At 36.1% G+C, this 16,319-nt stretch overlaps 1 protein-coding gene across 16 annotated transcripts in view; it reads left to right on the top strand.

The window, feature by feature from the left end:
- Positions 1–16,319, top strand: part of ROBO2 (roundabout guidance receptor 2) — a 1,647,790-nt gene that overhangs the window by 1,111,490 nt on the left and 519,981 nt on the right. For all 16 annotated transcript variants that reach the window (XM_027585566.2, XM_027585562.2, XM_035727383.1 and 13 more), the window contains one exon: positions 15,837–16,163. In XM_027585566.2, coding sequence (XP_027441367.1) covers positions 15,837–16,163 — 327 coding nt within the window. The remainder of the gene's footprint in view (positions 1–15,836; positions 16,164–16,319) is intronic.

Raw genomic sequence — 16,319 nt, 5'->3', positions numbered from 1 at the left:
AAAACAAAGCACTGTTATTATTGGCTCTTTTGAAAGTACCATCCCTACATGTAGGATTAAGCAAACATCATTATACTCTTTTACAATTCACATACTTTTCATTTTCTTTCAGATTTTCAGTTTCTGTTTGTTTATAAAATCCAGCTTGTCAGAGTCTGATATATTGAGTGCTTGATGGTAAAAGCAACTTCCTACATTTAAAAAATAGCACCCACTTCTAAGCTATTGTTATTCTTGTCTTTCATAATTGCTATAACTCTATGCATTTTTATTCCCCTGCCTGTCACTGTTTAATAATTCTGTGTGTTTCACTCCTTTTGCTTTGTGAAAAGAAAGCATTGCATTTTGAGAGTGGCTAGATGGAGGATAATTCCATATCCACATGGTAATAACCTGGCAAAACCAGGGGATGATTGGTTTCGTTTGATCCCTCATCTGATAAGGCTTCAAAAGTAAATGAACTGAGTGGGAAATAACATTTTTTGTGAGTTTTCTAGAAACTGCGAATGTTTTCAGAGAGACCCAAGGAATTGAGTCTCTGATTTATTTTAGTGAGACATAATTCAAGCAGAAAATGATCATTTTAAAACATTTATAGCACTCCCATTTGCTGCTTTTCTCCATTAAGTAGAAAAACAAGCTCTTTTTTCTTTGTGCACACCAAATCTTTTAACTGAAAACTATACTCAGTATTTCTGTTGCAGCAATGATGTTATCTGGTAGTCATTTCTCTCTGAAACAAGACATCCCTTGAAAGGAAATTTAAAGTTTTATTAAATCACTTACTTTTTAAAGGCATCAACAGATATGGCAAATAAAGAAAAATGAAGACAAAGTAGGTCCCCAAATGAAAAGCATCCTGATAATTAAGGTAACTCATATTCTTTATCTACTAGACGAAAGCAACTCTGATTTTCAGTCTAAATTTAACCAACTATTTGTATAGCCTTACAACAGATGTCATATCAAATTCATTATGGTTTACTAAATAAAACTGGAATTTTTTTAAAGAGATTACCATAAGTTTATATTGATTTCTTTAATTCAGTGCAGTACGTAAAGGGAGGCACAAAATGCCGACTTGAAATTTTTCTACAATATCCTAACGATTTAGAAACATCTCATTCCAAACTTAAGAGCTATTTGCAGCCAGTTAAACATGGCCTCTTTTTCAGCCTCTTCTGGATCGAAATTTTGTCCAGGATGTTTTTAGTGGAGTAAACATTTTAAAAGTGAATTTCAGTGTGTCTCCTGCAAATAACTGTGCAGAAATATGATGCTATCGCAATTCAGTTTGGTCAACTGTGAAACCCCATTCACCCTGAATGTGACAGTGAAAGACAAAGCGATAAGTACAAGTTGTATTCAGCTACCTTTATAAACTGCCTTTACTCCCCAAGGTATAGGCTTCAGAAAAAGAATTCCAACCTGCCATTGCACAACACAAAAAATGCCGGCCGTTTCCACCACTCAAGAGAAAAATCTTTCTTTTCATCTTTGGGATCACCATACTCATTGACTTGTGTCTTTTGTTACAGGAGGTTTGGCCTTATTTTTTAAAGATACACAATTTCATAAAATTGTAATTTAGAGATTTCAAGGAAGAAATATTTTGCTTTAAAAGGAAGAAAATGATTTGGTTTTAACCACCCCTTTAAAGGACTGGTAAATTAATTTCAGACAATATTCTGGTAATATTCCTGTTACTGTCTTGTCATTTAAGTTAAGTCACATTATTGTGCCCTCACAAAATTTCTTTTGATATTCTGTTATTCTCTTTAAACTTATGATGGAAAACAACCCCAAAGTAGAAACTTCCCATGTATTCATCACACAATTGTTTTAAGATTTTTATTAAGAAAAGTAATCGATATTGATATAATCTATTTCAAGAAAATATTTAAGAGGGACACAGAGAATTATTAAGCACCAATATTTGATTACATTTCAAGGACTAGAATCTACAAATAATTTCTTTAGCATGCCTAGACAGTAATGTCTGGTACTAGAATTCCACATATCCAATTTGTCATAAACTGCAGTGGAAGCATTCTTAAGCTGTTACAGAGTTTTTTGATCAAAATCTAGCTACCTATAGCTCCATTAACAGAGTAAAAAAAAAAAGGAATATAGTTATTCATGCATTTATATCGGATATTTATTGAGCACCTCATATTTTCATCTTTAGAATGTAATGCAGTATGGGGCAAATCTGAGTGCCAAATCATTGAAAACATGGAGCCTTCAGGGAAATGTAGGTAGGGTATATCATTCAGAATGACGTTAAATTGGTAAAAGGGAGGAACAAACAGTAGTAGAAAATCACAGTACAGAGATAGAGGCTATATTTTGAATGACATACTATTGCATAAAAAAGTCTGTATTTTGTGGATGGGAGTCCTTTTTTATAGGACCGCAGATTCCTTTGAGTATAGTGATAGAGGTTATCCTAATAAAGTAATTATACTTTATACTAACGTTAATGGAGTAAACATTTACTGAGTACTTACTTTGTGCTCAGCACATAGAAAGAACTCTTTCAGCCTTCACAGCCATGTTATTAGGTTGGCACTGCTACATTTTATAGATAAGGAAAACAAGATGTGGTGTGGATAAGAAACTTGCCTGCATTCACAGTCCTATCCAGCTTTTAGAGAAGAGCAATTTCAAGTCAGTCCTCTTGTTGAAGAGAATCTCTGTTAACTGCCAAAGACGTGCCTTGTCATTTCTTAAAAAGGCATATGCACACATGCTCACAAAATTTTGCATTCAATTTTTGAGGTGTCCTCTCTTCCATTCCACAGAAGCCCATCCATAGCTTCAGAACCGTATCAGAAAATGATAATGAAGCAATGCAATGAGATTCATGTGTTAGTCCAACTTCTTAAGTACAACTACAGTTGGCCTTTGAACAACATGGGTTTGAACTGCACGGGTCCACTTACACGTGGTTTTTTTGTTGTTGTTGTTTGTTTTTTATTTTGTTTTGTCCTGGCTGTAAAAAGCTTTATTGTTTTCACTTGGTCCATGTTTTGTGCGAAGGCAGCAGGGTGGTTAAAAAGCTTCCCAGTGGCAGCAGGGAGAGGCTCAGGCAGAGGCTCTGACACCAAGGGGATGTCTGAGGGACCGCTCAGGAGCCACTGGCTTCTGGAGGCTCCTATTCATGCTTGAGAATGAGTCTTTGGACGAGCTACCCCCAGCCCAGTGTCGGGGCCTGCCAGCCAGCCTGTGGTGGTTAGTCAGGTGGTCACCATCTTCCTGATGAGTTTTACTCCCTCAACCAGGAAGTGACTCTCTGGGAAGTTACAGAGACTGGGGATCTGTAAGGCGGAACTCAGGGCATGCAGATCCAGAAGGGCTTGGTTCAGTTTCTTCTTAGGACCACTGTGGCTCCCATGGCATCCTGGGTTTCACCCCCTCACACTGGGACAGCTTTTGCACTTCGTAGAGGAGAGCACAGCTGCTGGACTGGTTTTGCATCTTCAAGAGACACTTGGCACCCTTGGGCTTCCCTTGGCCAACTCCCCAAAATGGCACTTGTTCTTCTGAGCCACTTGTGGTTAAAACAGAAATCCAGACAGAGGTAAGTGTAAGAGACCTGTGGATACATGTTGACCTGGGGGTTGTCTGTGGCCCTAATCTCAGTGGAATAATTCTGACGAATATGGGAGCTCATGGTTGGTCAGCAATAAGGTGCTAAGCTCAACCAACAAACAAAACAAAAACAAAACACAAGAAACAGTGTTGGCTGGTCGTGGAGGCAGAGGATAGCTGAGAAGATGGTTCTGAAGGTTGTGGCTGGAAAAGAGGTTGGAGGGTAGTCAGAGGCTGGAAAAAGGGCATCTCAGGGTCTGTTCTGCCCAACATTGTTGATGCAAGAGACAGACTCATTGTAAATGTATTTTCCTTAAGATTTTCTTAATAATCTTTTCTTTTCACTACCTTACTTTCTTATAAGAATACAATATAAAATACATACAACATACAAATATGTGTTCATTGACTGTTTATGTGATTGGTAAGGCTTTTGCTGAACAGGAAGCTTTGGGGAATCAAAAGTTATACATGGATTTGTAGATTTTGACTGTGGGGTTGAAACAGTCTGAGTGTTGGAGCCTCCAACCCCCTCCCCGATTTGTTCAAGGGTCAACTGTTGTTGAATGTCGATAGGAAGTGAACAAGGCTCAAATCAGTCATTGTGTGCATTACTTAGACATAATGCAGCTAATATATTTGGATCGTGACAGTCAAAATTTTTTGGGTAATGTTTTAGCAATTATTCTCTTAAGAAACTTTCTGAATTGTACTAATATTTTCAACTCTATTTTTAAAAAAGTCCTTAGTATATAGTAAAGGAAGTTTGTCATTTTGGCTAGGTCACTGAATCTCAATTTAAGTTGATAATAAAATATTTAGGTTAGAAGAACATATATCAAGAGTTCTACACGATTTAGCAGAGACTAAATATTTAACAAAGCTCAGTGCACGTGTGAAGTATCAGTGCTGGTAGGAATGCTGTTTTGTGAAGCTGACACTGGGGTCTTTGGAATCTATAGTTACAAAGATTAAGGCCATTGCTATGGAATTTTCAAAATATATTGCTTAGGAAATAGGAGTATAAGGTTAAATGTTATCACTCCATTGGGAGTTTACATAAAAAGAATGCCATTTTTTTTTTTTTTGGAAACTAGTTAATAGTCTCCACTAAATACACTTTGAAGTTTTTAGGAAATTAAACATCATTAAACAATTTAATGAGTTTGGAGATTGTCCCATTGCATCATCTTTCTTTTATAAAGCCAAATGCAATTTTGAAACCACATTGAAATGTTATCAATATGACAATAAGAAGCTAAATTTCAAGGATATCTTCCTGGACTAAAGATTGCTTTTGTCATTGTAAGGCAAATCTGCATAACCCATGAAAACTCTGATTTGGTGGCAAATCACTCTTTAAAGAATGTCTTCAACCATTGTAAGGTGTAGCAAATTGATTTGAAATAGTATTGGATGCATGTCCAGGTTAGTGCATTGGCTCCTCACTGAATTGTTGGAAAATGAACTTATAAAGTAGGAAATTAATTTGTTATTTCTCAAGAGGAAATCACTCCTAAAATAATTTGCTAGTAACCTTTCAGATTTGTGGTTTCAAAATTTCTCTTCAATGTTATATAGATATCCTCATGTGTCTACTCCTGGCTTCGATTTCTTTCAGCTAGCTACTGGTTCTAACTTACCCAATCATGTCTTCCTCTGGACGCTGGCTCTATTGTCTAGATCCACCTGCTCAGGTGAGGTTAGCGGCCTAGTGCATGGAAGGTAGGCAGCCAGAAAATGTATAATAGAAAGTAATTAAAACTTACATAATGAAGTCACTAAATAACATGAGGTGGTGGAGGATAAAATGAGGGAAAATGTGTTATAATTTTAATGTTTTCAGCAATTTCTGTTAAGAGTACTTAAACAAAGGCCTGAAATACAATTGGGAAATTCAGAGAAAAGTTTTATGAAATCTGCCTTAGTTGTTTTTTCCTAAAGTAGCAACCTCCTTACCCTGAATAAGGAAAGAAATGTTAAATATCTTTGGCTAAGGTTGCATTTTAAATAACTGATAAACTATTTACTTTTAAGATAAATATCCATGTATTATCAGTTGGTCTTTGATTAAAATGATTTATGGAACCATTTATTTGCAATGTAAATAAATTTCTTAGAAATGTAAGAATAAAGTCCAAAGGTTACATGAGCTAATTTGTAAACAAAATCTTTTATTTTATTTATTTATTTATTTATTTATTTATTTATTTATTTATTTTTAAATATTTTATTTATTTATTTGACAGAGAGAGACACAGCGAGAGCAGGAACACAAGGGGTGGGGGTGGGAGAGGGAGAAGCAGGCTTCCCGCGGAGCAGGGAGCCCGATGCGGGGTTCTATCCCAGGACCCTGGGATCATGACCTGAGCTGAAGGCAGATGCTTAATGACTGAGCCACCCAAGCACCCCGTAAACAAAATCTTTTAAATCATTGTTAAGTTTTGGAGAGTTCTCTAAGAAAGCATTTGATAACCATTTCTTTTGCTAGTAGACACAGGCCTATCAAGGCAAACTTTCTAGTCTATCCTTTTATGAAAACTATGAGCATTAATCTATATTATGTATCTTTAAAAATTTGCTTTGTGCTAGTAAATTTAAACCTGCTACCTGTTGTCTTCTCTTTTAGTTACATCCATTATGATGTGACAGCCATTATCATGCTGTGGGGCGCCCAAAACAGTGAATTTATAGCAGTTTACTCTTCCAGTTGCCTCAATTTTAGGATAAAGAAATAATATTATAAGAAAGTTTAGGTAACTTGCTTCAGGTCATATACCTAATCATACAGTGACACAGGGGAGAAAAACAAATTAATCAAACCAAACCAAAACTAAAATTGCGATCTAGTGCTTGGAAATTTCTGTTTTAAACTTCCCAAAAAATGAGTAAGAAAGAGGTATCATAGGGAAGGAAAACTCATCCTCAAAATAGTGCTTGGACTCACAGCTAAGGCAAATATGTTCTTCTAGTCTCAGTTTTGGGTAAAAATTTCAGTTGTTTTGTTCTCTATTTCTATTTTTCTTCTCATCTGTAAAGTGGGGATTTGGGACAGGAGGGTCTTTGGTGGCTCAGGCTTCTTCCTGTTAGAACTAGAAGACTGGCTAATAGGGATGCTGCTGGATACCATATTGCACCACTGAAACTTTTCAGAATCAAGGCTGCCTGTTAAGTTTGACAAGAAACATCTTGTATACCTGTCCCTTCCCTTTCACACACTTAGCCCTTTAGTTTTATGACATTGAAAACCCGTATAGAAATTTTATAATAAAATCAGTGCTTCTAGGGCTCAATTTTAATGTAGTTTCTAATTTAAACTTATTTTTAACATGGCACTGTTGTGCTTCTAGCAGGAATGAGAACCTTCTAAGTTTAATTCATTGCCAAATCAGATCGTCTCCTGAGAAAGGTTCAGTAAGGTTCGAATGGATAAAACAGTCTTCGTGTTTCCCAAATATCGACTTTCTCACCACATCCTATCATATATAGAACTCCTAGGGGGGAAAAAAGTAAAGGAAGTACACTGGAATTTAGTTATCCTGAAGAATCCAAAGATAGAAAAATTGTGGGGCACCTGGGTGGCTCAGTCAGTTAAGCCATCTGCCTCTTGATTTTGGCTCAGGTCATGATCTCAGGGTCCTGAGTTGGAGCCCTGTGTTGGGCTCTGTGCTGGGCATGGAGCCTGCTTGACATTCTCTCTTTCCCTCTGCCCCTTCCTACTCCTTGAAAAAAAAGAAAAAATGGTAGAAAAATTTTAAGGACAGACTTGCTAGAGTGATCAATTCAATTTCATTAAAAATTATGTTAGCTCACTAATCAGTGTGGATGGCATTTATAGTGGCATTGAGATATGTTTCTTTCCATGGAGAAAATTTTGATAGGATTTATTTTGGCAAAATAGAGAGCAGCAACAACTTTAGTCATTTTGAAATCTAGTATAAAGGGATCAGCCTGAAAAACATTAGTAGAAAAACATTAATGCAAGAAAGATCTCAGAAGAAATCAACTCTTGTCAATGTGATTAGGGTTTTAAGGGGGAAATTCGAGGGTAAAACCTTCCATTTATAGAAGAGAAAAAATAAGATAAACAATGCTTACTCCATGTCCTGTAGTCTATGTAGGGTTTCTTTTCATCATCTAAACTGACTGTTGAGTCATTTGTATTCTGATTTGTACCTGGTAAAAGTAAGGCAGAAATATTTGCTGGTTAATACCCATATCCTTTCTTCCTACCACAATGCTACCTCCTTATTGTGATGGGTCATGAAGCCTTCATTTATTCATGAAGCACTATGTACCTCTCTAGGGGAGGGAAAACTTCAGGAGGTATCTCTGATCACATTCAGAATTTGAGTAATCACAGAGAATCTTGCTGGCTTAATTTTATTAGGATTTTTGGGGGGAAAATATTCACAACTGTCTTAATGTTAACATTAATGCTTTGCTAGAGGCCAAAAGCAACCTTAGCTTTACAATAGCCAGACCTCCAGGATCCTGTAAGACTTCTTGTAACTTATGAAAGTCTCTTTAGAGACTTCCTTTATCTCTATCCCTGCAACTTAAACGTATACAAAGAAGTATATAATCAATCGCTCCTCACAGTCACAGTGCAGATCTTTCTGCCCAAGGGTGCTATCCCTGTGCTTTAATAAAGGCACGTTTTTGCACACACACACAAAACCCCCACAAAAAACAAAAAATGAAAGCAAAAAAAAAATAATTATTATGAACTAAGACATAATATTGTGTGGATTTTTAGGGGGAAAAAGATACTACATAGAAATTTCATTGGAGGGAGTATATTTGCCAAGAATTTCTTCTGCCCTTTAAAAAATTCAGAAAAGTTTAAGTGTGTTGTTTAACTTGACTAGATATGAGTATCTAGTATATGAGTGAGAAGTAAGGCTTAGTTCAAGGAAATACTATATTCCAAGTGAATAATGAGGCAGGAGCAGTTTTCTTTCAAACACATGAAATGAAATCAATAAATGTTCTTTTAGATGCTTTATCCTCTTTTACTATATTATGAAATTGAAGTCAGTTCTGAAAACAAAAGTTACTCTAGCACTCACTGAAAATAAGTGGTTATTGATTAAGTAAAGCTAAATTTATATTTATGAATTTTGATTTTATACTTCTCCAACCCTCTAAAATTTGAAGAGCTAATAAACTACTCAGTTTGTTTTTTTTATTATTTTACCAAAAATCATTTCAAAATCATTGTTTGAGTGGCTCTGAGAAGCAGAAATAATCCATTATGTAAATTTGGGTGCTTAGAACCTTATTCAAAGATGCTTCTGCATGTAACTGACTAATTTGATGTTTCTGTGGAATGCTTATATCTAGCCAGGTCTAAGTGCATGACCTTCTAGACTAGGTCTAGCCCAAGTCCGAGGGCATGACCTTCTCCTGGTAAGCATGCCAAAAGTGAGCGTCTTAGACTCCTTCTGCTTGTAACTTCTGATGCTTCCTGTTCATTGTGGGGACCAAGAATTGCATTTTAAGGAAATATTCCAGGTAACCTGATGCAGATAGGCTGAGACTCGCACTTTGAAAAACAAAGAAGATGTTGTATTATGACTGGAGGCATCCATCTAATTCATTTTATTGCAGTCATCCTTAGAAGGTTTTGGAATCAGGGTAGTTGTAATGTGCATTCTTTACTTATTCTTACATACAGTTTTTAAGAAGCCTGCACATTTCAGATTAAAGTTCCTAAATTCTAACTCTGCTTCTTTTAGCTATTTAATTATGAACAGATCACTTGACTATTTTATAGCTTACTTTCTTGGTTAGTAACAATCAAAATTTGGATGTTCATCTTTAAGACCCCATGACTAAGTTCCATTGTTTTCTTTTTTTATAATAGATAAGGACAGTTGGATAAAATGCTTTCAATTAAAACTTGACTACGTGGTTGCCCAATTAATTTGAGATATACAAAGATGTCTAGACTCGCTATCAGCCACAAATAATGTTAGACTCGCAGATATATCTTATGTTTTGTTTATACTATCTGTTCATATAAGGATCCTGAATAATTACATGAGCAATATTAACACTGCAGTCAGTTTTGTTTGTTTGTGTGTTTTCCTTCTGAAATCTGGAGTTAACAGTTTTATGATCTTATATAAAAGAAATATAACTGAGAAAGCTAGTTATTAGTGGAAAGTGATGAACAGGTACTCTAAAGCAGGATTGGCAAACTTTTTCTGTAAAGTATCAGCAGTTATTTCCAGCATTTAGACCTCATCCTCTGTCTTCTAAAAACACTAAAAATGTAAAAACATTCTTAGCTGAGGGCCATACAAAAATTGATTAGAGAGCTGCTTCTCAAACTTTATGTGTATAGGCATCCCTGGGGGGCGGGTGGGGGTGGGTCTTGTTAAAATGCAGATTTTGATTGGCTAGGTCTGGAGTTGGGCTGGGGGTCCTGTAGTTCCAGGATGCCTTTGGATATCAAAGGTCTTGGTTAAACAGTTTCAGGGTACTTCATGTAATGTACAGCCCCCTCTACCGTTCAGTTTTTTTTTTTTAATTTTTTATTGTTATTTTAATCACCATACATTACATCATTAGTTTTTGATGTAGGGTTCCATGATTCATTGTTTGTGCATAACACCCAGTGCTCCACGCAGAATGTGCCCTCTTTAATACCCATCACCAAGCTAGCCCATCCCCCCACCCTCCTCCCCTCTAGAACCCTCAGTTTGTTTTTCAGAGTCCATTGTCTCTCATTCTACCGTTCAGTTTTGAATTGCCAATGAGTTTAGCTGATCACTCAGCTGTCTTTGTTTTTGTTTTGTCTTGTTTTAATGAAATAATGGGGTTGCTTGACCCAATAATGTAGAATACCTAGTAGTTTAGTGGTCCTTCCTAATTTTAAAGACCCAGACCTCTTCACAAATGTGATGAAAGCTATGCCCCTCCTCACGTTTCTCCTGTCCTGCCCACACAAGAATACCCATTGTTATACAATTTTAAAGAATTCATAACCTACTCAAAGCTTATCCATCTTAAGGTCACTGCTATATTGTGTAATGTCTGAATTTAAGGGAGTTCAGAATTAACCCCCTCACTTTTAATAACATCTTAAAATTTAGATGGATCTCTGTATATCTCCATGTCTATCTCTGTTTATATATCTATATAGTGAGACATTTCAGCTTTATTTAATGCCCTATTGGCTATTGCTGACCTGATGATTATATTTAAAACCAAGAGTTATAAATGAAGAAAATAACCTAGCTGTTGGTATGAGTGAACACGAGTTCTTACTCCTTATATTTGTTCACAGTGCCTTACCCATGACTTTAGTGAGATATAATTCATATGCTACACAATTCACCCATTTATCATGTGCAATATAATAGTTTTTATTATTTTCATGGAGTTGTGCAACCATCACCATAATCAATTTTAGAATATATTCATCACCTGCTAAAGATACCCTAGACCCCTTCACATCTGATCCATATCGCTCACCCTAGGTAATGGCAAACCTACATTCTCTCTCCTGGACATTTCATATAAATGGTATACAATATGCAGCCCTTTGTGATTAACTTCTTCCACTTAGTATAATGTTTTCAAGGTTCATCCATGCCATAGTGTATATAAGGACTTCATTTTTTTTCTTACTGCTGAGTAATATTCCATTATGTGGATATATGACATGTATTCATCTGTTCATCAGTTGATGGACATTTGAGTTCTTTCCCTTTTTTTGTTATTATGAATAATGCTGTCATGAACATTACATTACATTCAGGTACAAATTTTTGTGTGGCTAAAAGGTTTACTTTTTCTTGAGTATATATACCTAGCTGTTGAATTACTGGGTTATATGTTAATTCCAAAACATGTCAAGAAAACCCAGAATATTTTCCAAAGTGGTTGCACCTGCACCATTTTACATTCCCACCAGCAATGTATGAGGCTCTCAAATTTTCCACATACCCCCCAAAATACTTACTATTTTACCTTTTTTGAGTATTGTCATTCTTCCGTGAAATGTATCTCACTGAGATTTTGATTTGCGTTTCCTTAGTAACTAATAATGTCAAGAATCTTTTCATGTGCTTACTTGCCATTTGTCTGGCTTTTTTGCATAAATGTTTATTCAAATCCTTTGCTCATTTTAAAATTCGGTTATTTGTATTTTTATTGAGCTATAAGAGTTCTTTATATTTTCCAGATATAAGACCCCTATCAGATATATAACTTGCAAATTTTTTTTTTCTGATTCTGTGGGTTGTCTTTTCATTCTTTTGATTTTTTTTTTCCAAGCACAAATATTTAAACCCAATGAATCTAATTTATCTATTGTTTCATTTGTGGTGTATGCTTTTGGTGCCCAAGAAGGTTTTGCTTAACTCAAGGTCATGGAAATTTGCTCCTATGATTTCTTCTAATTGATAGTTTTACCTTTTACATTTAGACTGTAGATGTCCTTTTGAAGTTTTTATAAGAGTGAGAATAAAATGATTAGAAGAATATCCAAATGAGACAATACTAGAAAAGGTTTACATATGTTATAGTGTTTAAATGGGTAAAATTCTGGACATGCTGGATTCCAGATTTTATTGCTAAGCAGTTTAGATATTTTGCCTTTTTTCCTTTTATAAGCCAATTATTTTATATTTATTTAATAAATATTAGTGTATTTCAGGTCCTCTGCAGGCCTTCTCTGGGCCAACTCCCTAAGAAGGTGGGGAACTATTTGATAAAGTAAATAGCACTCCAATAACATGGATGATTGACTTGCTTAGTTTTAATAATAGAGCAACTTTGACATAGAGGAGCTGTAGATAAGTGCATGTGGGAAATTAGAGAAGAACAAGAAAGATACCTAAACAAGGTGATTGTAGCCTATATGCCTGTTACATGAAAAGTGAGATTAAACTCTTGTTCCATTTTAGGATCATATTCTATGGCTCTAAGTCCAGACCATTATATTTAGGAATGTGTTACTGTTTTGCAAACTGTGATTAGCCATTCACTTTTAAATACTTTGAGATCTTTTTTGTTCATTTCTTTAAAAAGTAAATCTTACTGTTTGTATTCTTTAAATTCCTCATTTGCTTTAGGGACCCAGTACTTTCAGTGTATACCTTCTTTATTATTTTGATGCACAATGTGGTTAACCATTCATATTTAAATGCTTTGGGTTTCTTCAGGACTTTTAAAAAATATTCCAACCTGAGTACTGTAAATTACTCTTTGGCTTTAGGTACCCAACACTTGCAATGTGTAAGTTCCTTCTTGGATGTGATGAGATAACAAATTATCAAAAAAAAATTAAATTAAAAAAAGTTGATATTCTACAACCTTTAAAATTAATCTTCCTCAGAAAAGTTTCATTCACTACCAAATTAAATATCGTTGATTAAATTAAAATATGCATTTTTAATTAATAGTGAAAATAAAGTGAAATAACGTTGAGGAATAAATATTACTTCTATTTATTGAGCTGAAATGTGGTTCTGTTAGATGATTGGATAGAGAATGTTAAAGCCAACACCCAAAGAACAACTAATCCAATCAAGAAATGGGCAGAAGACATGAACAGACATTTTTCCAAAGAAGATATCCAAATGGCCAACAGACACATGAAAAAGTGCTCAACATTGCTCGGCATCAGGGAAATCCAAATCAAAACCTCAATGAGATACCACCTCACACCAGTCAGAATGGCTGGTTAAGTTAAAACTATTAAGTCAGGAAATGACAGATGTTGGCAGGGATGCAGAGAAAGGGGAACCCTCCTACCCTGTTGGTGGGAATGCAAGCTGGTGCAACCACTCTGGAAAACAGTATGGAGATTCCTCAAAAAGTTGAAAATAGAGCTACCATATGATCCAGCAATTGCACTACTGGGTATTTACCCCAAAGATACAAATGTAGGGATCCGAAGGGGTATGTGCACCCTGATGTTTATAGCAGCAATGTTTACAATAGCCAAACTGTGGAAAGAGCCAAGATGTCCATCGACAGATGAATGGATAAAGAAGATGTGGTATATATATACAATGGAATACTATGCAGCCGTCAAAAGGAATGAGATCTTGCCATTTGCAACGATGTGGATGGAACTAGAGGGTGTTATGATGAGTGAAATAAGTCAATCAGAGAAAGACATGTACTATATGACCTCACTGATACGAGGAATTCTTAATCTCAGGAAACAAACTGAGGGTTGCCTGGGGTGGGTGGGAAGGATGGGGTGGCTGGGTGATAGACACTGGGGAGGATATATGCTATGGTGAGTGCTGTGAATTGTGTAGGACTGTTGAATCACAGATCAGTACCTCTGAAACAATGCAATATATGTTAAGAAAAAAAAAAGAAGAAGATAGCAGGAGGGGAAGAATGAAGGGGGGGAAATCGGAGGGAGAGACGAACCATGAGAGATGATGGACTCTGAAAAACAAACTGAGGGTTCTAGAGGAGAGGGCGTGGGAGGATGGGTTAGCCTGGTGATGGGTATTAAAGAGGGCACGCTCTGCATGGAGCACTGGGTGTTATACACAAACAATGAATCATGGAACACTACATCAAAAACTAATGATGTAATGTATGGTGATTAACATAACAATAAAAAATTTAAAAAAAAAGAAAAAAGAAAATGTTAAAGCTTGTATCTGGACTATCTTTATGTCCTCAGACATGGTTATTTCTGTCATCATCTCCTTTAGATTTATGTGCAGGAGCTGCTAAGACCCTTTCCACAAATAATGGCCTGTGATACCCTATAAACTAAAAATGTTCAAAATGACATATTATGCAGATTCTTCACCTTAAAATACCAACAGCTCCTTCTCTTCCTATTTTTTTCTGCCCTTTAATAGCCCCACTTTCATTTCACTCACATGGAAGTCATTGGTCACTCTTCCTTACTATATGGTGATATACCAAATTCTGTCAAGTGTTATTTTATGCTATGCCTTGTATCTTTGTTTTTTTTTTTTCTCCCTTCAGCATCATTTCTCAAAGTCAGGTTCTTTTTATTGTTCTCTGGAATAATTAATAACTCTCAACTGTCCTTTTGCCTCCATTGCTCTTTATCTTTTACACTGCACACCAAAAATACCTTTCTAGTACTGATAGTCATATCACTGCCCTCTCAAAATCTGTTAGCCATATAGAATGAAGATCACAATCCTTAGTGTGGTATTTAAAGACTGTTTGTCTCAGTTCCCAAGACAAGACCTTTCACCTCCACCTGTCATATCAACTTGCTCCCTGATTATGAAACGTATTATGCATGTACTCTCATGATCTCAGGTTGTTTCTTCAATTTGAATGTCTTTTTCCCTCTATTTACATAGTTTTATTCTTTAGGTTTTTTTTTTTTTTTTTTTTTTTATTCATTCGGGACACAGAGATACAGAGAGAGAGAGAGAACATGAGCAGGGGGAGAAGCGGGCTCCCTGCTCCTGGGATCATGACCTGAGCCAAAGGCAGACGCTTAGCCATCTGAGCCACCCAGGTGCCCCCACATAGTTTTATTCTTTACCTCTCAATTAAATGATGGCTTTTCAGGGGAGGCCTCATTATACTCTAGTTAGAGTTAACATTTTTTCCCCACCTTCTTCCTATAATGCATTTCTTGAATCTCCAAGCAACATTTATTTATTTTATTTTAACATAATGATTTATACTTGAATTCTTCAGTCAGATGTCCCTGGATTCAAATCCTGCCTCAGCTGCTTATTACCTCCACATTTCTGGGCAACTGATGTCATTTTCTAACCTGCTTCCTCATCTGTTAAATTGAGTTAATATTTGTACCTAGTTTGAGCGTCTCTTTTTATGTGAAGTCTGATGACACAATGCCAGCATGATAGACTGCATTGTGTATTCTGGGTACTTGCCCACTTGGCTTTGTCCCCCAGTAGATAGTAATCACTTCGAGGGCAGGAGATTAATCTTGCTCATTTTAGTACCCAAAAGAAAATCTCATACTCTCTTTTACTTTTCCTAGCCACGATTCATGGAACATTTAAACCTAACTCATTAGAATTAACCTATTAATTTTTTGCTATATTATCACATTCCACAAAGGAATTGGGATGACTTAGGAGATGCATAAAGAACAAAAGTATAAAACATAAATAAAATAGTAGTAAGTGCATTTTGAATAATTGAAGAGTTTAATTTCACCAAAGTGAACCGAAGAGAAACAAAAGCTGTAGATAAGAAAATGTTAACGCTTGTCTTCATTGTGTCCTGTTTTGTAGGATCTCGTCTTCGCCAGGAAGACTTCCCCCCACGGATTGTGGAGCACCCTTCAGATGTCATTGTCTCTAAGGGAGAGCCCACCACTTTGAACTGTAAGGCAGAGGGCCGGCCAACGCCCACCATTGAGTGGTACAAGGATGGTGAGCGGGTGGAGACTGACAAGGATGATCCCCGGTCTCATAGGATGCTTCTGCCCAGCGGATCCTTATTTTTCTTGCGCATTGTACATGGGCGCAGAAGCAAACCTGATGAAGGAAGCTACGTCTGTGTTGCAAGGAACTATCTCGGTGAAGCAGTGAGTCGAAATGCATCTCTGGAAGTGGCATGTAAGTAAATAATGAATCTCATAAATAGCACACATTTTTACTTTGATTTATTTTTAGTAAGCTTTGATTTGTCCCCGTGGGTACTTTATACCTAAAGAAGAAAACAATCAACATGCCATGCATAATTTTACTTTGCCTTCTCCAAAGAAAGCTGGT

This window comes from Zalophus californianus, chromosome 1 (assembly GCF_009762305.2).
Source record: "Zalophus californianus isolate mZalCal1 chromosome 1, mZalCal1.pri.v2, whole genome shotgun sequence".
Taxonomy (NCBI): domain Eukaryota; kingdom Metazoa; phylum Chordata; class Mammalia; order Carnivora; family Otariidae; genus Zalophus; species Zalophus californianus.
This window is presented reverse-complemented; position numbering and strand designations above follow the sequence as displayed.